Source organism: Carcharodon carcharias (assembly GCF_017639515.1).
Source record: "Carcharodon carcharias isolate sCarCar2 chromosome 38 unlocalized genomic scaffold, sCarCar2.pri SUPER_38_unloc_27, whole genome shotgun sequence".
Lineage (NCBI taxonomy): Eukaryota > Metazoa > Chordata > Chondrichthyes > Lamniformes > Lamnidae > Carcharodon > Carcharodon carcharias.
Window position 1 is genome coordinate 43453 of NW_024470794.1, and position 23733 is coordinate 67185.

General features: G+C 61.2%; 1 protein-coding gene across 1 annotated transcript in view; it reads left to right on the top strand.

The window, feature by feature from the left end:
- The first annotated feature begins 468 nt into the window (after positions 1-468).
- Positions 469-23733, top strand: part of LOC121274813 (histone-lysine N-methyltransferase SETD1A-like) — a 65038-nt gene continuing 41773 nt past the window's right edge. Inside the window, exons 1-9 of the mRNA XM_041182175.1 lie at positions 469-737; positions 6154-6300; positions 8740-8838; positions 11006-11276; positions 12901-13016; positions 17360-17586; positions 18869-19478; positions 19648-19926; positions 22773-23609. Coding sequence (XP_041038109.1) covers positions 6163-6300; positions 8740-8838; positions 11006-11276; positions 12901-13016; positions 17360-17586; positions 18869-19478; positions 19648-19926; positions 22773-23609 — 2577 coding nt within the window. The 5' untranslated portion in view covers positions 469-737; positions 6154-6162. The remainder of the gene's footprint in view (positions 738-6153; positions 6301-8739; positions 8839-11005; positions 11277-12900; positions 13017-17359; positions 17587-18868; positions 19479-19647; positions 19927-22772; positions 23610-23733) is intronic.

A 23733-nucleotide genomic window follows, 5' to 3' on the forward strand; every position in this document is an offset into this window, starting at 1 on the left:
CTGGGGAGACGTGAGAGAGACAGACAGACAGACTGGGGGGGACGTGAGAGAGACAGACATACAGACTGGGGGGAGGTGAGAGAGACAGACAGACAGACTGGGGGGAGGTGAGAGAGACAGACAGACAGACTGGGGGGAGGTGAGAGAGACAGACAGACAGACTGGGGGGAGGTGAGAGAGACAGACAGACAGACTGGGGGGAGGTGAGAGAGACAGACAGACAGACTGGGGGGAGGTGAGAGAGACAGACAGACAGACTGGGGGGAGGTGAGAGAGACAGACAGACAGACTGGGGGGAGGTGAGAGAGACAGACAGACAGACTGGGGGGAGGTGAGAGAGACAGACAGACAGACTGGGGGGAGGTGAGAGAGACAGACAGACAGACTGGGGGGAGGTGAGAGACAGACAGCCAGCCCCCCCCCACCCCCACTGATTCCCCCTGTCTTCTCTTGTCTCAGCAGGCTGGCCATCGGACACAGGGCACGCGGTGCCTCGGAGTCGAGCAGCCCCCACTCCCCCCTCCCCTCCCCTCCCCTCACTCGGCCGGCTGCCCGGGGAGGGCCGACAGCTGGAGCAGTGCCGGCTTCCCGAGGGCGAGAGGCCATCGTGCTGATGGGCCAGTGACTGCGGGTCGCCCCGATGTCGGACCCAGGCCCAGACCCCCAGCGGCTGACGCGAGACGGTTTCCGCTCGGGCCCCCTGAGCAGTACCAGCGGCCGAGCCCCGGCGACGAGGCGTGAGTGTGGCCCCCGTTGTCTTCCAGGCTTGAGGGAGGGGAGGGGACAGTAGGGGGAGGGGAATGTGGGGGAGCGGAATGTGGGGGTGGGGTGGGAGCTGGGGGGAAGCCTCGGGCCTTACTGGGCCTTTTGGCGCGGCCTTGGGCCTCACTCGGCCTGTGCGTATGTGTGTGGCAGCTCGTTGACCTTTGCACTGTTTGGCCAGCTGTATGGGGGGCTGGTGTAGGGTGGGGAAAGGGCCGCAGGGAACAGGTGAGATGGAATCGGTATTGGAGAGTCTATTCTGACCATTCCCCTCGGCCATTGACTGGAGTGGTTAAAAGCTCATTTCCACACCGAAATGTGACGGGGCAGGCAACCAAAAGCTGGGTCGAAGAGGCCAAGGAGTCAGCTGTCAAAGCGGGCCCTAGGTTAGAGAGGGGGCGGTGGACAGGCTTAGGGAGGTAATTCCAGAGATGAGGAACCCCCCCCCCCCCCACCCTACTTCCAGACAGCTGACAGTGGTGGAGCGATGGAAATTGGTGGGGGTGTATTAGGGGGAAGCTACGTTGCTCAAGAGGTTGGAATTGGTGGAGCACAGAGGTCTCGGAGGGTTGTCGGACCTAGTGGAAGTTAGAGAATTAGGAGAGTTGTAGGGGCTGGAGGAGGTTAGAGATAGGGAGGGCGGTAGGGGGTTGGAGGAGGGGGGTCTGTAGGGGGTTGGAGGAGGGGGGTCTGTAGGGGGTTGGAGGAGGGGGGTCGGCAGGGGTTTGGAGGAGGGGGGTCGGCAGGGGGTTGCAGGAGGGGGGTCTGTAGGGGGTTGCAGGAGGGGGGTCTGTAGGGGGTTGGAGGAGGGGGGTCTGTAGGGGGTTGGAGGAGGGGGGTCTGTAGGGGGTTGGAGGAGGGGGGTCTGTAGGGGGTTGGAGGAGGGGGGTCTGTAGGGGGTTGGAGGAGGGGGGTCTGTAGGGGGTTGGAGGAGGGGGGTCTGTAGGGGGTTGGAGGAGGGGGGTCTGTAGGGGGTTGGAGGAGGGGGGTCTGTAGGGGGTTGGAGGAGGGGGGTCTGTAGGGGGTTGGAGGTGGGGGGGTCTGTAGGGGGTTGGAGGAGGGGGGTCTGTAGGGGGTTGGAGGAGGGGGGTCTGTAGGGGGTTGGAGGAGGGGGGTCTGTAGGGGGTTGGAGGAGGGGGGTCGGCAGGGGGTTGGAGGAGGGGGGTCTGTAGGGGGTTGGAGGAGGGGGGTCGGCAGGGGTTTGGAGGAGGGGGGTCGGCAGGGGTTTGGAGGAGGGGGGTCGGCAGGGGGTTGGAGGAGGGGGGTCGGCAGGGGTTTGGAGGAGGGGGGTCGGCAGGGGTTTGGAGGAGGGGGGTCGGCAGGGGTTTGGAGGAGGGGGGTCGGCAGGGGTTTGGAGGAGGGGGGTCTGTAGGGGGTTGGAGGAGGGGGGTCGGCAGGGGGTTGGAGGAGGGGGGTCGGCAGGGGGTTGGAGGAGGGGGGTCGGCAGGGGGTTGGAGGAGGGGGGTCGGCAGGGGGTTGGAGGAGGGGGGTCGGCAGGGGGTTGGAGGAGGGGGGTCGGCAGGGGGTTGGAGGAGGGGGGTCGGCAGGGGGTTGGAGGGGGGCAGGGGGTTGGAGGAGGGGGTCGGCAGGGGGTTGGAGGAGGGGGGTCGGCAGGGGTTTGGAGGAGGGGGGTCGGCAGGGGGTTGGAGGAGGGGGGTCGGCAGGGGTTTGGAGGAGGGGGGTCGGCAGGGGTTTGGAGGAGGGGGGTCGGCAGGGGTTTGGAGGAGGGGGGTCGGCAGGGGTTTGGAGGAGGGGGGTCGGCAGGGGTTTGGAGGAGGGGGGTCGGCAGGGGTTTGGAGGAGGGGGGTCGGCAGGGGTTTGGAGGAGGGGGGTCGGCAGGGGTTTGGAGGAGGGGGGTCGGCAGGGGTTTGGAGGAGGGGGGTCGGCAGGGGTTTGGAGGAGGGGGGTCGGCAGGGGTTTGGAGGAGGGGGGTCGGCAGGGGTTTGGAGGAGGGGGGTCGGCAGGGGTTTGGAGGAGGGGGGTCGGCAGGGGTTTGGAGGAGGGGGGTCGGCAGGGGTTTGGAGGAGGGGGGTCGGCAGGGGTTTGGAGGAGGGGGGTCGGCAGGGGTTTGGAGGAGGGGGGTCGGCAGGGGTTTGGAGGAGGGGGGTCGGCAGGGGTTTGGAGGAGGGGGGTCGGCAGGGGTTTGGAGGAGGGGGGTCAGTCGGTGGCTGGGGGATGGGGGTGGTCCGGTAGGGGGCGGTAGGGGATGGGGGGGGGGGTGCGATAGGGTGTTGGAGGAGGGTGAGCGGTAGGGGGCTGGAGGAGATTACAGAAGTGGCGTGGGTGTTCGGGGACTTGAGTGGGGGGTCACAGAGATAGGGAGGGGGGTTGAGAGCCAAGGAGGGATTTGAAAAGGGTGAGAATTTGAAAATGGAGGTATTGCCGGCTCAGGAGCCAGTGTGGGTCAGCGAGCACGGGGAGAGGCAGGGGTGGGGTGACGAGTGAATGGGACTCGGAGCGAGTTCGGACACGGGGGGCACAGCAGAACTTTGGATGAGCTGAGGTTTACGGAGGGTTGAATGTGGGCGAGCAGCCATGAGAAGACTCGAATAGTCGAGTCAGCAAATATCTAAGCCACAGATTGTAGCAAACGCTGATGTCCAGTCAGCCTCGGACCTGTTCCTGCACCCAGTTTAATATTTTTCCATTGACCCTCCCTCCCCCACGCTCTCAGGCAGCGCGTTCCAGATCCTAACCCCTTGATTGACCCTCCCTCCCCCACACTCTCAGGCAGCGCGTTCCAGATCCTAACCCCTCGCTGCGTGAAAAAGTTTCTCCTCGTGTCTCCGTCGCTCCTTTTACCCATCGCCTTCAATCCGTGTCCCTCTGCTTCTCCATCCTTCCCCCAATGGGAACAGTTTCTCCCGATCCATTCTGTCCCAGACCCCTCGTGATTTTGAACACCTCGATCAAATCTCCTCTTGAACTCTTCTCCGAGGAGAACAGTCCCAACTTCTCCCATCAATCCACGTCACTGAAGTTCCTCATCCCTGGAACCGTTCTCGTGAATCTTTCCAGTATACTCTTTCCCCCCTTTGAATCTTTTTGTTGCTTATATTCTGTCCAGTTTTCTGCCCTGCAAACCATCTTTGTGTAATTATATGCTTTTTTTTTTAAGTTTGACACAGTCTTTAACTTTTTTAGTTAATTGGAAATGGTGGCCCTTCCCCTTGGAATTCTTCATTCTTTTTGGAATGTATCCTGTGTATTCTGAAATATTCCCTTAAATGTCTGCCACAGCATCTCTATTGACCTACCCCTTAACCTCATTTGCCAGTTCACTTTAGCTAGCTCTGCTTTCATGCCCTCAAAGTTGCCCTTATTTAAGTTTCAAGTACTTGTCTCGGACCCACTCTTCTCTCCCTCAAACGGAATGCGAAATTCAATCATATTATGATTGCTGCTCCCTAGGGGTCTGTTCACTATGAGGTTATCAATTAATCCCATCTTGTTGCACAACACCAGGTCTTGTCTAACCTGCTCTCTGGCCCCAGAACACGCTGTTCTAAGGGAGTATCCCAAAAAAACATTCTATGAACTCCTCATCTACGCTACCTTTGCCCGTCTGATCTTTTCAGTCTACCTGTAGGTTAAAACCTCCTGTGATTATTGCTACACCTTTCTGACAAGCTCCCATTATCTCTTCCTCTACACTCTGTCCCTCCATGTAGAAACATAGAAACATGGAAAATAGGAGCAAGAGTAGGCCATTCGGCCCTTTGAGCCTGCTCTGCCATTCAATGCGATCATGGCTGATCCTCTACCTCCACGCCGGACTCCCGCGCTCTCCCCCTACCCCTTTGGATGCCTTTAGAGTTCAGAAATCTCTCTATTCCCCTCCTTAAGTATATTCAGTGACCTGCCCTCCACAGCCTCCTGTGGTAGAGCGTTCCACAGGTTCGCCACCCTCTGGGTGAAGAAGTTTCCCCTCATCTCAGTCCTAAATGGCCAACCCCGTATCCTGAGACCGTGGGCCCCTTGTTCTAGACCATCCCCCCCCCCCACCCAACCCCCCCAAAACCCCAACCCCAGCCAGAGGAAACACCATCCCTGCATCCAGTCTTCCAGCCCTGCCAGAATTCTGTGTTTCGCTGAGACCCCCTCTCACTCCCTTCGAAACCCCAGTGAATACAGGCCTGTCCGGCCTGAGCCCCCCCTCCTACGGCCATCCTACCATCCCAAGGATCATCGCTGCATTCCCTCCGTTAGAGAGCCTGCGCACCGCTCGCGCCAAGTGAGCTCTCGCCTTTTACCGTTTCTCACCTCGACCCGAACCCACTTCTGCGTCCTGGCTTCCTGACCTTTGGCCACCCCTCTCTCATGTGCTAATGCCATCACTAATTAACAGAGCACCCCCCGCCCCCCCCTCCCGTCTACGTTATCCCTCAATTCCTGTCCTTCCGAAATGACACACCATCCTTCAATGTTCAGGTCCCAGTCCCATGTCACCCTGCAGCCATGGCTCGCTCGGTCGGGCATATTTTATTCCCACTATCAGTCCGTCTGTTTTGCTTTGAACACTATATACCTTCAGGTCGCCTTTAGTTTTGCCCCTTCTGTTATTTTTGGAACATCTAACCTTAGCTGCTGATTTACTCTTGCTGTTCAGAATTGTACCGTTCATTTTAAACTGTCTTTCCGTGTTCTTCCTGCCAAATTGAATCACTTCACACTCACACCCCCCCCCCCACCCAACGCTGAACTTCGTCTGCCACCTGTCCGACCATTCCACCAACCCGTCTGTGTCCTTTCTGAAGCTCCACACGACCCTCCTCACAGCTCACGCTGCTTTAAAGGGTCGAGTGAGCTGCAGATTGCAAACAGCCCAGCGTGCTCAGGGAAAGGCCCTCCCTTTGGATGCCTGTTGTTTTTTTGACGTGGACGGTCCCTGGCCGGGACCCAGCATTTGTTGCCCGTCCCTCGTTGCCCCCTCGAGAAGGTGGTGGGGGTGAGCCGCCTCCTCGAGCCGCTGCAGTCCCCGTGTGGTGTAGGTACACCCGCGGCGCTGTTAGGGAGGGAGTTCCAGGATTTGGACCCAGCGACAGTGAAGGAACGGCCGATATATTTCCAAGTCGGGATGGTGAGGGGCTCGGAGGGGAACTTCCAGGTGGTGGGTGTTCCCCATGTGTCTGCTGCCCTCGTCCTTCCAGATGGGAGAGGTTGTGGGTTTGGGCGGCGCTGTCGAAGGAGCCTTGGCGAGTTGCTGCAGTGCATCTTGCATCTGTTGCCTTGTATCCTGCACCGCCCCCCCACCCCCACCACCCCCCCCCCACCTGATCTTGTGAAGGGGCTAGATGGGCTGGGAGCAGGGCGTTCGCGGGTGGGGAGATACGTATGGTCATGAAAGCCAGCTGCCTCTGCTAATGCCCCTTTCTTCCCACCCTCCTGCAGCTTAAAGCAATGGACCAGGAGAGTGGAGGGGAATCTCTGAAAGGACAGAGCACCCAGTGGAAGAATTACAAGCTGGTGGCAGATCCAACCATCAGGCGGGTCCCTCAGAAGGTGTATCGCTATGATGGTATACACTTCAGCATTCCGGTACGTGTGTGTGTGTGTGTGTGTGTGTGTGTGAGTGTGTCGGTGCCTGTGTGTGAGTGTGTCGGTGCCTGTGTGTGTGTGTGTCGGTGCCTGTGTGTGTGTGTGTCGGTGCCTGTGTGTGTGTGTGTCGGTGCCTGTGTGTGTGTGTGTCGGTGCCTGTGTGTGTGTGTGTCGGTGCCTGTGTGTGTGTGTGTCGGTGCCTGTGTGTGTGTGTGTCGGTGCCTGTGTGTGTGTGTGTCGGTGCCTGTGTGTGTGTGTGTCGGTGCCTGTGTGTGTGTGTGTCGGTGCCTGTGTGTGTGTGTGTGTCGGTGCCTGTGTGTGTGTGTGTGTCGGTGCCTGTGTGTGTGTGTGTGTCGGTGCCTGTGTGTGTGTGTGTGTCGGTGCCTGTGTGTGTGTGTGTGTCGGTGCCTGTGTGTGTGTGTGTGTCGGTGCCTGTGTGTGTGTGTGTGTCGGTGCCTGTGTGTGTGTGTGTGTCGGTGCCTGTGTGTGTGTGTGTGTCGGTGCCTGTGTGTGTGTGTGTGTCGGTGCCTGTGTGTGTGTGTGTGTCGGTGCCTGTGTGTGTGTGTGTGTCGGTGCCTGTGTGTGTGTGTGTGTCGGTGCCTGTGTGTGTGTGTGTGTCGGTGCCTGTGTGTGTGTGTGTGTCGGTGCCTGTGTGTGTGTGTGTGTCGGTGCCTGTGTGTGTGTGTGTGTCGGTGCCTGTGTGTGTGTGTGTGTCGGTGCCTGTGTGTATGTGTGTGTCGGTGCCTGTGTGTGTGTGTGTGTCGGTGCCTCTTTGTGTGTGTGTGTGTCGGTGCCTGTGTGTGTGTGTGTGTCGGTGCCTGTGTGTGTGTGTGTGTGTGTGTGTGTGTCGGTGCCTGTGTGTGTGTGTGTGTGTGTGTGTGTCGGTGCCTGTGTGTGTGTGTGTGTGTGTGTGTCGGTGCCTGTGTGTGTGTGTGTGTGTGTGTGTCGGTGCCTGTGTGTGTGTGTGTGTGTGTGTGTCGGTGCCTGTGTGTGTGTGTGTGTGTGTGTGTCGGTGCCTGTGTGTGTGTGTGTGTGTGTGTGTGTCGGTGCCTGTGTGTGTGTGTGTGTGTGTGTGTGTCGGTGCCTGTGTGTGTGTGTGTGTGTGTGTGTCGGTGCCTGTGTGTGTGTGTGTGTGTGTGTGTCGGTGCCTGTGTGTGTGTGTGTGTGTGTGTGTGTGTGTCGGTGCCTGTGTGTGTGTGTGTGTGTGTCGGTGCCTGTGTGTGTGTGTGTGTGTGTGTGTGTCGGTGCCTGTGTGTGTGTGTGTGTGTGTGTGTGTCGGTGCCTGTGTGTGTGTGTGTGTGTGTGTGTCGGTGCCTGTGTGTGTGTGTGTGTGTGTGTGTCTGTGCCTGTGTGTGTGTGTGTGTGTGTGTGTCGGTGCCTGTGTGTGTGTGTGTGTGTGTGTGTCGGTGCCTGTGTGTGTGTGTGTGTGTGTGTGTGTCGGTGCCTGTGTGTGTGTGTGTGTGTGTGTGTGTCGGTGCCTGTGTGTGTGTGTGTGTGTGTGTCGGTGTGTGTGTGTGTGTGTGTGTGTGTGTCGGTGTGTGTGTGTGTGTGTGTGTGTGTCGGTGCCTGTGTGTGTGTGTGTGTGTGTCGGTGCGTGTGTGTGTGTGTGTCTGTGTCGGTGCGTGTGTGTGTGTGTCTGTGTCGGTGCCTGTGTGTGTGTGTGTGTGTCGGTGCCTGTGTGTGTGTGTGTGTGTCGGTGCCTGTGTGTGTGTGTGTGTGTCGGTGCCTGTGTGTGTGTGTGTGTGTCGGTGCCTGTGTGTGTGTGTGTGTGTCGGTGCCTGTGTGTGTGTGTGTGTGTCGGTGCCTGTGTGTGTGTGTGTGTGTCGGTGCCTGTGTGTGTGTGTGTGTGTCGGTGCCTGTGTGTGTGTGTGTGTGTCGGTGCCTGTGTGTGTGTGTGTGTGTCGGTGCCTGTGTGTGTGTGTGTGTGTCGGTGCCTGTGTGTGTGTGTGTGTGTCGGTGCCTGTGTGTGTGTGTGTGTGTCGGTGCCTGTGTGTGTGTGTGTGTGTCGGTGCCTGTGTGTGTGTGTGTGTGTCGGTGCCTGTGTGTGTGTGTGTGTGTGTCGGTGCCTGTGTGTGTGTGTGTGTGTCGGTGCCTGTGTGTGTGTGTGTGTGTCGGTGCCTGTGTGTGTCTGCGTGTGTCGGTGCCTGTGTGTGTCTGCGTGTGTCGGTGCCTGTGTGTGTCTGCGTGTGTCGGTGCCTGTGCCTGTGTGTGTCTGCGTGTGTCGGTGCCTGTGTCTGCGTGTGTCTGCGTGTGTCGGTGCCTGTGTCTGCGTGTGTGTGCGTGTGTCGGTGCCTGTGTCTGCGTGTGTGTGCGTGTGTCGGTGTGTGTGTGTCGGTGCCTGTGTCTGTGTGTGTGTCGGTGCCTGTGTGTGTGTGTGTGTGTCGGTGCCTGTGGATTGCGAGACTCAGTGTGGGTAATTTATCTGTGCTCCGGGTTTAGGATGCCGGTTTTCCAACAGTGGGAGACGTTCGGGACCCCCGGCAGCGACGGATCTGGACCAAGCATCGTGACATCTCCCTCCCCGTCCCCAAATTCAAGGTATTTGTCCTTTCTCTCGGGTTTGCGGGGTCACCATATTGTCCGTACACAGAAGACACGAGCACATGATGTGCAGTACAGCTACTCTCAGTCCCTCTCTCTCAGGGAGGTATCTGTACACTGACTGGTGTGTCTCAGTCCCTTTCTCTCAGGGAGATATCTGTACACTGACTGGTGTCTCTCAGTCCCTCTCTATCTCAGAGAGATATCTGTACACTGACTGGTGTCTCTCAGTCCCCTCTCTCTCTCAGGGAGATATCTGTACACTGACTGGTGTCTCTCAGTCCCCTCTCTCTCTCAGGGCGATATCTGTACACTGACTGGTGTCTCTCAGTCCCCTCTCTCTCAGGGAGGTATCTGTACACTGACTGGTGTCTCTCAGTCTATCTCTCTCAGGGAGATATCTGTACACTGACTGGTGTCCCTCAGTCCCCTCTCTCTCAAGGAGATGTCTGTACACTGACTGGTGTCTCTCAGTCCCCTCTCTCTCAGGGAGATGTCTGTACACTGACTGGTGTCTCTCAGTCCCCTCCCTCTCAGGGAGATGTCTGTACACTGACTGGTGTCTCTCAGTCCCCTCCCTCTCAAGGAGATGTCTGTACACTGACTGGTGTCTCTCAGTCCCTCTCTCGGAGATATCTGTACACTGACTGGTGTCTCTCAGTCCCTCCCTCTCTCTCAGGGAGATATCTGTACACTGACTGGTGTCTCTCAGTCCCCTCTCTCTCAGGGAGATATCTGTACACTGACTGGTGTCGCTCAGTCCCCTCTCTCTCTCTCTCAGGGAGATATCTGTACACTGACTGGTGTCTCTCAGTCTATCTCTCTCAGGGAGATATCTGTACACTGACTGGTGTCTCTCAGTCCCCTCTCTCTCAGGGAGATATCTGTACACTGACTGGTGTCGCTCAGTCCCCTCTCTCTCTCTCTCAAGGAGATGTCTGTACACTGACTGGTGTCTCTCAGTCCTTCTCTCTCTCTCAGGGAGATATCTGTACACTGACTGGTGTCTCTCAGTCCCCTCTCTCTCTCAGGGAGATGTCTGTTCACTGACTGGTGTCTCTCAGTCCCCTCTCTCTCAGGGAGATATCTGTACACTGACTGGTGTCTCTCAGTCTCTCTCTCTCTCTCAGGGAGATGTCTGTTCACTGACTGGTGTCTCTCAGTCCCCTCTCCCTCTCAGGGAGATATCTGTACACTGACTGGTGTCTCTCAGTCCCCTCTCTCTCTCAGGGAGATATCTGTACACTGACTGGTGTCTCTCAGTCTCTCTCTCTCTCTCAGGGAGATGTCTGTTCACTGACTGGTGTCTCTCAGTCCCCTCTCCCTCTCAGGGAGATATCTGTACACTGACTGGTGTCTCTCAGTCCCTCTCTCTCAGGGAGATATCTGTACACTGACTGGTGTCTCTCAGGCCCCTCTCTCTCAGGGAGATATCTGTACACTGACTGGTGTCTCTCAGGCCCCTCTCTCTCAGGGAGATATCTGTACACTGACTGGTGTCTCTCAGTCCCCTCTCTCTCAGGGAGGTATCTGTACACTGACTGGTGTCTCTCTGTCCCTCTCTCTCTCAGGGAGATATCTGTACACTGACTGGTGTCTCTCAGTCCCCTCTCTCTCAGGGAGATATCTGTACACTGACTGGTGTCTCTCAGTCCCCTCTCTCTCAGGGAGATATCTGTACACTGACTGGTGTCTCTCAGTCCCCCTCTCTCTCCCGCGCTCCTGCTGGGTACACTGTAGAGACGTCTGCGTGAGAGAGAGGTGGCCTGAGAGACACCAGCCCGTGATTTGAGGCTGCCCAATCCCCTTCTTGCCAGGAACGTCAGCGGCCACTTTGTGCACAGCAAGATCCCAGCGCTAGCGACGCCAGGAGGAGGAGGCGCTGCGTCTGCGAGCTGACCGATCGGCGCAGGTCGGGACCCGCAGGGGTGGGGGGGGGGTGTGGGTGACCTCGGTGACTCTGGAGGTGGGGGGTGTGGGTGGGGAGGTGTTGACAGAGCGGTGGGAGAGATTGGCAAAGGGGAGGGTCCTGGCTGGCTCCCCCCCATCCGCCCCCTCCCTTGGGACCAGGGCACCGGCGCCGGGGCGAGCTGGTGGTTGAAGGGGTTGCCCCGCTAATCCTTGCCCTTTGACACCCCCCCCCCTCACCCCTCCCTCGCCGCAGTTTGACGAGTACTACGTCGGCTCTGTGCCACTAAAGGAGGTGACCTTCGCCCGGCTGAACGACAATGTCAAGGAGGGCTTCCTGGCCGACATGTGCAAGAAGTTCGGCGACATCGAGGAGATCGAGATCCTGTACAACCCAAAGAACCGGAAGCACCTGGGACTGGCCAAGGTGGTGTTCAGCAGCACCCGGGGGGCCAAGGAGACGGTCAAGAACCTGCACAACACCTCGGTAATGGGCAACATCATCCACGCCCAGCTGGACATCAAAGGTACCCGGGGCGGGGGGGAGGGGGCGCAGCGAGGGTGAGAGGGGAGACAGAGGGTGGGAAGAGGAGCAGGGAGCGCAAGCCCACCCTGCCGTTTGCCCTCCCTCCACCTGGGGAATCCCGGCTCTCTGGGGAACGCCGGGAGGTGATGGGTTCAGGCAAGGGGGTCCTGGGGCTCTCCGCTCTTTCCCCCTCTTCCCCCCCAGCAACCCCCCCCCACCCCCCCCCCCCCCCCACCACCACTGTTGCCGCTCATCCTCCGGTTACTCCCTCTTCCCTCCACTTCGATGAGCCATCTTCCCCCAGCTCAGTCACCTGGTGACATCCAGCGAGCGGCTCACCTCCTGACTCCCCAAACCCTGTCAAAGGCACCAGTCAGGAGTGGGATGGGATACTCCCCACTTGCCTGGATGAGTGCGGCTCCCACAACACTCAAGATGCTCGACACCATCCAGGACAAAGCAGCCCCGCTCGATCGGCCCCCCATCCACAAACATTCACTCCCCCCACCACCGACGCACAGTAGCAGCAATGTGTGTACCATCTACAAGATGCACTGCAGCAACTCACCAAGGCTCCTTTCACAACGCCGCCCAAACCCACGGCCTCTACCATCTAGAAGGACGAGGGCAGCAGACACATGGGGAACACCATCACCTGGAAGTTCCCCTCCGAGCCCCTCACCATCCCGACTTTGAAATATATCGGCCGTTCCTTCACTGTCGCTGGGTCCAAATCCTGGGAACTCCCTCCCTTACAGCGCCGTGGGTATACCTACACCACACGGACAAAATCCTGGAACTCCCTCCCTAACAGCGCCGTGGGTGTACCTACACCACACGGACAAAATCCTGGAACTCCCTCCCTAACAGTGCCGTGGGTGTACCTACACCACACGGACAAAATCCTGGAACTCCCTCCCTAACAGCGCCGTGGTTGTACCTACACCACACGGGACAAAATCCTGGAACTCCCTCCCTAACAGCGCCGTGGGTGTACCTACACCACACGGGACAAAATGCTGGAACTCCCTCCCTAACAGCGCCGTGGGTGTACCTACACCACACGGGGACTGCAGCGGCTCAAGAAGGCGGCTCACCCACCACCTTCTCAAGGGGCAATTAGGGATGGGCAATAAACGCTGGGCCCTGGCCAGAGACGCCCACATCCCATGAGTGAACGAATGAAGAGAAATTGAGTGTTCACTCACTGTTGCACAGACCTAGAGAGGAATGAGGTGCCATGGGGCAGATGGCAAGCAGGGGTTGTGAGGGGGGGAGAGCGAGAGAGTGGCTTGCCAGAGGGGAGAGGGACTGGGAGGGGAGGGGGGGGGTGTGGAGGAGAAGCAGTAAGGGAGTGAGGTAAAGGTGATGCGCAGGCTCGAGCGGGGAGGGGTTTGCCTGTCGAGCGCTCAGGCGAGGGTGCGAGAAAGCAGCCCCCCGACGTGTCGAGCCAGGTCTCAACGCCCCCGGCTCGCTCCACGATGTTGAAGGGGCTTCTGTAAATGCGAGTTGTGCATTCGGGCTGTCCCTTGCTAACCTGTGTTTCTCCTCACCAACACCACCCCCCCCCCCCCCCACCCGCCCACCACCACCTCCTCATCCCACCCCCCCACCCTGTTCGACAGGGCAACAGCGGATGAAGTATTTTGAACTCATCGTCAATGGATTCTACACGCCGCAGACAGTGCCCACCGGGGGCAAGGCTCTGGTCGACAAGTTCCCACCGTACCAGGCAGACACGGTGAGAGACTCGCATTGTCACCGGGCGTCACACACACACTGTCCTTTGCCCATCTGGGTCTGGGTGTCACAGTGCGTTAGATACACTGTCCTTTCCCCCTCTGGGACCAGGTTTCACAGTGCGTTAGATACACTGTCCTTTCCCCCTCTGGGACCGGGTGTCACCGTGCGTTAGATACACTGTCCTTTCCCCCTCTGGGACCGGGTGTCACCGTGCGTTAGATACACTGTCCTTTCCCCCTCTGGGACCAGGTTTCACAGTGCGTTAGATGCACTGTCCTTTCCTCCTCTGGGACCGGGTGTCACAGTGCCTTAGATACACTGTCCTTTCCCCCTCTGGGACCAGGTTTCACAGTGCCTTAGATACACTGTCCTTTCCCCCTCTGGGACCAGGTTTCACAGTGCGTTAGATACACTGTCCTTTCCCCCTCTGGGACCGGGTGTCACCGTGCGTTAGATACACTGTCCTTTCTCCCTCTGGGACCGGGTGTCACAGTGCGTTAGATACACTGTCCTTTCCCCCTCTGGGACCGGGTGTCACAGTGCGTTAGATACACTGTCCTTTCCCCCTCTGGGACTGGGTGTCACAGTGCGTTAGATACACTGTCCTTTCCCCCTCTGGGACAGGGTTTCACAGTGCGTTAGATACACTGTCCTTTCCCCCTCTGGGACCAGATGTCACAGTGCGTTAGATACACTGTCCTTTCCCCCTCTGGGACCGGGTTTCACAGTGCGTTAGATACACTGTCCTTTCCCCCTCTGGGACCGGGTGTCACAGTGCGTTAGATACACTGTCCTTTCCCCCTCTGGGACCGGGTGTCACAGGGCGTTAGATACACTGTCCTTACCCACTCTGGGACCGGGTGTCACAGTGCGTTAGATACACTTTCCTTTCCCCCTCTGGGACGGGGTGTCACAGTGCGTTAGATACACTGTCCTTTCCCCCTCTGGGACCGGGTGTCACAGTGTGTTAGATACACTGTCCTTTCCCCCTCTGGGACCGGGTGTCACAGTGCGTTAGATACACTGTCCTTTCCTCTGGGACTGAGTGTCACAGTGCGTTAGATACACTGTCCTTTCCCCCTCTGGGACTGAGTGTCACAGTGCGTTAGATACACTGTCCTTTCCCCCTCTGGGACCGGGTGTCACCGTGCGTTAGATACACTGTCCTTTCCCCCTCTGGGACCGGGTGTCACCGTGCGTTAGATACACTGTCCTTTCCCCCTCTGGGACCAGGTGTCACCGTGCGTTAGATACACTGTCCTTTCCCCCTCTGGGACCAGGTGTCACAGTGCGTTAGATACACTGTCCTTTCCCCCTCTGGGACTGGGTGTCACAGTGCGTTAGATACACTGTCCTTTCCCCCTCTGGGACCGGGTGTCACAGTGCGTTAGATACACTGTCCTTTCCCCCTCTGGGACTGGGTGTCACAGTGCATTAGATACACTGTCCTTTCCCCCTCTGGGACCGGGTGTCACAGTGCGTTATATACACTGTCCTTTCCCCCTCTGGGACCAGGTTTCACAGTGCGTTAGATACACTGTCCTTTCCCCCTCTGGGACCGGGTGTCACAGTGCGTTAGATACACTGTCCTTACCCACTCTGGGACCGGGTGTCACAATGCGTTAGATACACTGTCCTTTCCCCCTCTGGGACCGGGTGTCACAGTGCGTTAGATACACTGTCCTTTCCCCCTCTGGGACCGGGTGTCACAGGGCGTTAGATACACTGTCCTTTCCCACTCTGGGACCGGGTGTCACAGTGCGTTAGATACACTGTCCTTTCCCCCTCTGGGACCGGGTGTCACAGTGCGTTAGATACACTGTCCTTTCCCCCTCTGGGACCGGGTGTCACAGTACGTTAGATGCACTCTCCTTTGAAACTTTCCTGCTCCCTGCCTGAAGCTCAGATCAATGTCTGGTTATGTGTGCACTAATTTGTTTGATTAATGGTTTTATTTCTTTCTATCCCCCTCTCTATCCCCTTCCCCATTTGCCTGACCCATCTCTCTCTCTCTCTCTTGCTGCCTGTCTCTCTCTCTTGCTGCCTGTCTCTCTCTCTTGCTGCCTGTCTCTCTCTCCTGTTGCCTGTCTCTCTCTCCTGTTGCCTGTCTCTCTCTCCTGTTGCCTGTCTCTCTCTCCTGTTGCCTGTCTCTCTCTCCTGTTGCCTGTCTCTCTCTCCTGTTGCCTGTCTCTCTCTCCTGCTGCCTGTCTCTCTCTCCTGCTGCCTGTCTCTCTCTCCTGCTGCCTGTCTCTCTCTCCTGCTGCCTGTCTCGCTCTCCTGCTGCCTGTCTCTCTCTCCTGCTGCCTGTCTCGCTCTCCCGCTGCCTGTCTCGCTCTCCCGCTGCCTGTCTCGCTCTCCCGCTGCCTGTCTCGCTCTCCCGCTGCCTGTCTCGCTCTCCCGCTGCCTGTCTCGCTCTCCCGCTGCCTGTCTCGCTCTCCCGCTGCCTGTCTCGCTCTCCCGCTGCCTGTCTCGCTCGCTCGCCCGCTGCCTGTCTCGCTCGCTCTCCCGCTGCCTGTCTCGCTCGCTCTCCCGCTGCCTGTCTCGCTCGCTCTCCCGCTGCCTGTCTCGCTCTCTCTCTCGCTGCCTGTCTCGCTCTCTCTCTCGCTGCCTGTCTCGCTCTCTCTCTCGCTGCCTGTCTCGCTCTCTCTCTCGCTGCCTGTCTCGCTCTCTCTCTCGCTGCCTGTCTCTCGCCCGCGCTCTCTCGCTGCCTGTCTCTCGCCCGCGCTCTCTCGCTGCCTGTCTCGCCCGCGCTCTCTCGCTGCCTGTCTCTCGCCCGCTCTCTCTCGCTGCCTGTCTCGCTCTCTCTCTCGCTGCCTGTCTCTCGCCCGCGCTCTCTCGCTGCCTGTCTCTCGCCCGCGCTCTCTCGCTGCCTGTCTCTCGCCCGCGCTCTCTCGCTGCCTGTCTCTCGCCCGCGCTCTCTCGCTGCCTGTCTCTCGCCCGCGCTCTCTCGCTGCCTGTCTCTCGCCCGCGCTCTCTCGCTGCCTGTCTCTCGCCCGCGCTCTCTCGCTGCCTGTCTCTCGCCCGCGCTCTCTCGCTGCCTGTCTCTCGCCCGCGCTCTCTCGCTGCCTGTCTCTCGCCCGCGCTCTCTCGCTGCCTGTCTCTCGCCCGCGCTCTCTCGCTGCCTGTCTCTCGCCCGCGCTCTCTCGCTGCCTGTCTCTCGCCCGCGCTCTCTCGCTGCCTGTCTCTCGGCCCGCGCTCTCTCGCTGCCTGTCTCTCGCCCGCGCTCTCTCGCTGCCTGTCTCTCGCCCGCGCTCTCTCGCTGCCTGTCTCTCGCCCGCGCTCTCTCGCTGCCTGTCTCTCGCCGCGCTCTCTCGCTGCCTGTCTCTCGCCCGCGCTCTCTCGCTGCCTGTCTCTCGCCCGCGCTCTCTCGCTGCCTGTCTCTCGCCCGCGCTCTCTCGCTGCCTGTCTCTCGCCCGCGCTCTCTCGCTGCCTGTCTCTCGCCCGCGCTCTCTCGCTGCCTGTCTCTCGCCCGCGCTCTCTCGCTGCCTGTCTCTCGCCCGCGCTCTCTCGCTGCCTGTCTCTCGCCCGCGCTCTCTCGCTGCCTGTCTCTCGCCCGCGCTCTCTCGCTGCCTGTCTCTCGCCCGCGCTCTCTCGCTGCCTGTCTCTCTCGCCCGCGCTCTCTCGCTGCCTGTCTCTCGCCCCGCGCTCTCTCGCTGCCTGTCTCTCGCCCGCGCTCTCTCGCTGCCTGTCTCTCGCCCCGCGCTCTCTCGCTGCCTGTCTCTCGCCCGCGGCTCTCTCGCTGCCTGTCTCTCGCCCGCGCTCTCTCGCTGCCTGTCTCTCGCCCGCGCTCTCTCGCTGCCTGTCTCTCGCCCGCGCTCTCTCGCTGCCTGTCTCTCGCCCGCGCTCTCTCGCTGCCTGTCTCTCGCCCGCGCTCTCTCGCTGCTGTCTCTCGCCCGCGCTCTCTCGCTGCCTGTCTCTCGCCCGCGCTCTCTCGCTGCCTGTCTCTCGCCCGCGCTCTCTCGCTGCCTGTCTCTCGCCCGCGCTCTCTCGCTGCCTGTCTCTCGCCCGCGCTCTCTCGCTGCCTGTCTCTCGCCCGCGCTCTCTCGCTGCCTGTCTCTCGCCCGCGCTCTCTCGCTGCCTGTCTCTCGCCCGCGCTCTCTCGCTGCCTGTCTCTCGCCCGCGCTCTCTCTCGCTGCCTGTCTCTCGCCCGCGCTCTCTCGCTGCCTGTCTCTCGCCCGCGCTCTCTCGCTGCCTGTCTCTCGCCCGCGCTCTCTCGCTGCCTGTCTCTCGCCCGCGCTCTCTCGCTGCCTGTCTCTCGCCCGCGCTCTCTCGCTGCCTGTCTCTCGCCCGCGCTCTCTCGCTGCCTGTCTGTCTCTATCTTGCTCACTCTCTCTATTGCAGACCAATGACCCTAGGCGACGGCGGTCAAATGATGCCAGCTTTCCTGTGACCACTGCCCAGCCAGCGACCCCTGGCAATGGCACCCCCTGCTCTCAGGACACGGCGTACTCCAGTGGGCGACAGGACACCCCCTCGTCGTTCGGCCAGTACACTCCGCAGTCTCAGGGTACCCCTTACACGCCCCGAGGTGGCACACCCTACTCCCAGGACTCCTCGTTCTCTAGCAGGTGAGTAGAGCTGAGCATGTGCCTCATCTGTATTGCGCTGCACCGTACCCCATCCATTATCTGTCTCGATTGCTGCCGGCATAGTCTCGAAGGGCCAAATGGTACAGCCCTGAGTGCCAGATCCGCACACTCGCTCCCTGTGCTGATCTGTGCCCGATAATACACATGCTGTGAGTGATTGTTAGGAAAGTAAGTTGTGAGGAGGATACCGAGAGTCTTTAAAGGGACGTGGACAGATTAAGTGGGTGCGCAGAAAAATCGGTGGATGGAATATAATGTGGGAAAATGTGAGGGTGTCCCTCAGGAGGAGTAGCAGAATATTATTTAAACGGAGAGAGATTGCGGATCCCTGAGGTGCGGAGGGATCTGGGTGTCCTGGTGCATGAATCGGGAAAAAGTTGGTGTGCAGATGCAGCGAGTGATTGGGGAAGGCAAGTGGAACGTTGTCCTTTATTGCGAGGTGGAGTTGGGGGTGGAGTATAAAGTGGGGAAGTCTCGCTCCGACTGTACAGGGCGTTGGTGAGACCGCACCTGGAGCACTGGGGACAGCTTTGGTCTCCTTACTCGAGGAGGGATTTACCCCCACTGGAGGCCGTTCAGAGCAGGTTCACCCGGCCGATTCCTGGGACGAAGGGGGTTTGTCTTGTGATGGGAGGGGTTGAGCAGGTTGGGCCCTGTCACCCGTTGGAGTTTAGAAGAACGAGAGGCGATCTTATCGAGACAGATAAGATTCTGAGGTGGGGGGTAGGGGCTCGACAGGGGGGGATGCTGGGAGAATGTTTCCCCCCTCGTGGGGCGGGGGGGAATCTAGAATGAGGAGGAAGGGAGGGGGGGGCACAGTTTCAGAACGAGGGGGTCTCCCGTTGAAGACGGAGATGAGGAGGAATTTCTTCCCTCAGAGGGGGGTCCGTCTGTGGGATTCTCTCCCCACAACCCCTCCCCCCTCCCCAGAGAGCAGTGGAGGCTGGGGGAGGTGTTGGGTATACGCAAAGGGGGGTCAGTCTGTGGGATTCTCTCCCCCCTCAGAGAGCAGTGGAGGCCGGGGCATTGGATATACTCAAGGCCGAGCGAGGCGGGTTTCTGATCGACGATGGGGTCGAGGGTTATGAGGGAGGGGAGGGACAGGAAAGCGGAGTTAAGGCCACAATCAGATCAGCCTCGATCTTCTCGAATGGGTTAGCAGGGATGAGGGATGGGGTGGGGCCGAAAGGCCTGTTTCTTCTGCCGGTTCTCTCTCGGTGCTGACCCTTTCTTCTTCTTTGTTTTTGTGCTCCCACTGCAGGCACGGCACGCCCGGTTACGCGAACTTCCAGCAGGACCCCGCTTACAAACCCAGGAGGCACGAGACCGGCAGCCCCTTCCCCCGCCGGCCCGGGCACCAGTACCCGGGCTACCGGGCCCAGGAGCACCACTACCCGGTCTACCCCGGCCAGCCCTACCCCCACGAGGCCGGCCTCTACCAGGGGCAGCCCGAAGGCGCCCGCTTCACCCCCGCCCCCGAGGCCAGGGCCTTCCCCCACCCCCCGGGGGCCCCCTACCACCCACCCCCGGCGGTGCCGGGCGAAGAGGGCACCCCCTACCCCGGCGCCTACGGGCAGAACCCCTACCCCCCGGCCGCCTACGGCAAGGAGCCGGGCGCCTACCCGCTGCGCCTGGACCACAGCTTCCAGCGCCCGGCGGCCGAGGGCTACGGCAAGCAGGAGCAGCGGCCCCCCTCCCCGCCGCCGGCCCCCAGCCCCCCGGCCTCCCCCCCCGAGCCCACCTCGACCGGCGAGAGCCTGCCCTGCGCCCGGCACTCCAGCCTGGACTCGCGCATCGAGATGCTGTTGAAGGGCCAGCGTTCCAGCTTCTCCTTCCTGGCCCCCGACTCCGAGGAGGAGGAGGTGGAGGAGGTGGTGGAGGGGGGGGTGGAGGAGGAGGAGGAGGAGGGGGGAGGGGAGGGGGAGGAGGACGAGGAGGACGAGGAGGAGGAGGAGGGGGCGGGGGCCGAGTTGGACGGTGGGGGAGGGGAGCAGGAGGAGGAGGAAGGGGAGAGAGGGGGGGTCGCGGCCCGCCCCGGAGAGCAGGGACCCCGCCGGCGGCGCCGCCGGGACCACCACCACCACCGGCGCCGGCGGCCCCCTCCCCCCGCCGGACGCCCCCCCTCCCCCTCCCCCGCCCCCGCCGCCCCCTCCCCCGCCGCCGCCGGCCTGCCTGGAGGGGGGGGCCGCCCCACCCCTGCCGCCCCCCCTCCCCGAGCCGGGCGCCGACGCCGGCAGCTGGGCCGGACCCCACGGGCGGGCCGAGAGGAGGGGGCCCGTCCGCACCCAAGGCAACCCGGTGGCCAACGGAGAGGATGATGTAAGTCCCAGCGGCGGGCGAGGGGCGCGGCGGGGTGGGGGGGGGGGGGGGGGGGGTGGCGGCGAGGGGCGTGTCGAGGCGGTGGCGGGGCAGGGTGGGTGGGGGGGGGGGATTGTTGTCACGACAGCACAGGAGGATCCCGTTCGGCCCAAGGGTGCTCGCCGTGGACCAATCCGGTCAGTCCCCCATCCCACCCCCCCCCCCCACCGTTGATTTCCCTCGAGCGCCCGTCCAATCGGAATCATTCGCCCTCCCCGCTGCCACCATGTGACGGTCAGCGAGTTCCTGGTTGTTACCAGCGAGTTCGCCCTCACCTTCCCACCTCCCTCCCCCCCCCCCCCCAGCCAAAAGCCTTTCTAACGTCACCCAATGGGGACAACTTTACCCTGCCCACCTTATCCAATCCCGTCACCCTCTTGCCCACCTCTCTCAGAGGGTCCCCTCAACCTCCTTCACTCCGAGGGGAGAACAGCCCCAGCTCCTCCAACCGAAACCTCGTAGATAAAACCCACCCCCCCCCCTCACCCCCCCGGGGACTGTCCTGGTAAATCTCCCTCCCCCACCCTCTCGGGGACACTCACACCCTTCACCACCCGAACCTCGTAGATAAAACCCACCACCTCACCCCCCGGGGACCGTCCTGGTAAATCTCCCTCCCTCACCCTCTCGGGGACCCTCACACCCTCCCTACGGTGTGGCGACTGGAGCAGGAGGCAGTGCTGGAGTTGGGGCCTAACCAGAGTGTGACCAATGTTCAGCCTGACTTTGCTGCTTTGTACTCGATGCCTCGGTAGATGGGACCCAGGGTGTAATGTGTATAGAGTGAGTGAGTCAATGTGGTGCGAGAGGGAGAGGGATCTGAGAACGGGGAGATGGAAAGGCCTGACTCCAGTCGAAGAGAGTGATCCTTTGCTCTCTGTATGAACCCCCCATGCTATTTACCCACAGGGCTTGGGCAAGCAGACAATGGCCAAGTTGACTAAGGGTGCAGAGTGCGATCCCGGGGTTGTGGGATGGGAGTGGAGGGAGAGCAGGAGAGGGAGGGAGGGGTGCAAGTTATGTATCGTAATGTTCTGCTTTCTTCTCTCTCTGCCTTTCTCAATCCTGCGCCACAACCAAACTATATACCTTGCCTCTTTGTCACCCCTTCCCTCCCTCTCTTCCCCCCTTCGCTCTCTTCCTCCCTCTCTTCCTCCCTCTCTTCCTCCCTCTCTTCCTCCCCCTCTTCCTCCCCCTCTTCCTCCCCCTCTTCCTCCCCCTCTTCCTCCCCCTCTTCCTCCCCCCTCTTCCTCCCCTCTCTTCCTCCCCTCTCTTCCTCCCCTCTCTTCTTCCCCTCTCTTCCTCCCCTCTCTTCCTCCCCTCTCTTCCTCCCCTCTCTTCCTCCCCTCTCTTCCTCCCCTCTCTTCCTCCCCTCTCTTCCTCCCCTCTCTTCCTCCCCTCTCTTCCTCCCCTCTCTTCCTCCCCTCTCTTCCTCCCCTCTCTTCCTCCCCTCTCTTCCTCCCCTCTCTTCCTCCCCTCTCTTCCTCCCCTCTCTTCCTCCCCTCTCTTCCTCCCCTCTCTTCCTCCCCTCTCTTCCTCCCCTCTCTTCCTCCCCTCTCTTCCTCCCCTCTCTTCCTCCCCTCTCTTCCTCCCCTCTCTTCCTCCCCTCTCTTCCTCCCCTCTCTTCCTCCCCTCTCTTCCTCCCCTCTCTTCCTCCCCTCTCTTCCTCCCCTCTCTTCCTCCCCTCTCTTCCTCCCCTCTCTTCCTCCCCTCTCTTCCTCCCCTCTCTTCCTCCCCTCTCTTCCTCCCCTCTCTTCCTCCCCTCTCTTCCTCCCCTCTCTTCCTCCCCTCTCTTCCTCCCCTCTCTTCCTCCCCTCTCTTCCTCCCCTCTCTTCCTCCCTCTCTTCCTCCCCTCTCTTCCTCCCCTCTCTTCCTCCCCTCTCTTCCTCCCCTCTCTTCCTCCCCTCTCTTCCTCCCCTCTCTTCCTCCCCTCTCTTCCTCCCCTCTCTTCCTCCCCTCTCTTCCTCCCCTCTCTTCCTCCCCTCCTTCCCTCTCTTCCCCCTTCCCTCCCTTCCCCCTTCCCTCCTTCCCTCTCTTCCCCCTTCCCTCCTTCCCTCTCTTCCCCCTTCCCTCTCTTCCTTCCCTCTCTTCCCCCTTCCCTCTCTTCCTTCCCTCTCTTCCCCCTTCCCTCTCTTCCTCCCCTCTCTTCCTCCCCTCTCTTCCTCCCCTCTCTTCCTCCCCTCTCTTCCTCCCCTCTCTTCCTCCCCTCTCTTCCTCCCCTCTCTTCCTCCCCTCTCTTCCTCCCCTCTCTTCCTCCCCTCTCTTCCTCCCCTCTCTTCCTCCCCTCTCTTCCTCCCCTCTCTTCCTCCCCTCTCTTCCTCCCCTCTCTTCCTCCCCTCTCTTCCTCCCCTCCTTCCCTCTCTTCCCCCTTCCCTCCCTTCCCCCTTCCCTCCTTCCCTCTCTTCCCCCTTCCCTCCTTCCCTCTCTTCCCCCTTCCCCCCTTCCCTCTCTTCCCCCTTCCCTCTCTTCCCCCTTCCCTCCTTCCCTCTCTTCCCCCTTCCCTCCTTCCCTCTCTTCCCCCCCCCTTCCCCCCTTCCCTCTCTTCCCCCCCCTTCCCCCCTTCCCTCTCTTCCCCCTCCTTCCCCCCTTCCCTCTCTTCCCCCTTCCCTCTCTTCCCCCTTCCCTCCTTCCCTCTCTTCCCCCTTCCCTCCTTCCCTCTCTTCCCCCCCCTTCCCCCCTTCCCTCTCTTCCCCCCCCTTCCCCCCTTCCCTCTCTTCCCCCTCCTTCCCCCCTTCCCTCTCTTCCCCCCCCTTCCCCCCTTCCCTCTCTTCCCCCCTTCCCTCCCTTCCTCCCCCCCCCACACACAGACCTCGGCCCACTCCTCGGGGGAAGACATGGAGATCTCGGACGACGAGGCGGGCGAGCAGCCGGCCGGCGAGCGCATCGAGGTGGCCCCCTCGCCTTCGGGGCCCGGCTACACCGGCTTCGGCCTGCAGGCTGGCCACGGCGGGGGCGAGGAGGCTCGGGGCGGGGCCGGGGGTGGAGCAGGAGGACCAGGAGGAGGAGCAGGAGCAGGAGCAGGAGGAGGCCGAGGCCCCGGCGGAGGGGGAGTGGGAGTGGGAGGGGGGGCCCCCGGCTTCGGGCCCCACATCTACAACTTTGTCAACTCGCTGGAGCTGATGAGCCGGCTGGGCAGCCAGTGGGGGGGGATGCCCATGTCCTTCCAGATGCAGACCCAGATGCTGAGCCGTCTGCAGCAGCTGATGCGGGGCAAGGACCCGGCGGCGGGCGAGCCCTTCCCCCTCTACCCGGCCGAGGCCCTGGTCTTCGGGGCCCAGCTGCCCTACGAGGCCTACCGGGCGCCGGAGCGCGAGGGGAGGGCCTACCCCGGCCGGGACCCCCAACCCCTCCTCCCGCCCTGCTCCGCCAACGCCAACGCCACCTCCGCCGCCTCCGCCGCCGCCTCCTCCTCCTCCTCCTCCTCCTCCTCCGCAGCCTTCAAGGCCTACGAGTGCGCCGGCCGCCCCTGGCCCTTCGACGGCCAGAAGGAGGACCCCCACCTCTGCACGGTGGACAGCGTGCTGGCCAACCTCATCCAGGAGATGAAGAGCATCATGAAGCGGGACCTCAACCGCAAGATGGTGGAGATGGTCGCCTTCCGGACCTTCGACGAGTGGTGGGAGCGCAAGGAGCAGAAAGCCAAGGTGGGTGCGGCTGCCGCTCGTCCGCCAGCGTGGGAGCAGCAGGGGGCGGCCCTCCGGGGGGCCCGCCCCACCACCCCATGCGATCGGGGCTGATCGTCTATCCTCCCGCTCTCTCCCCACACCC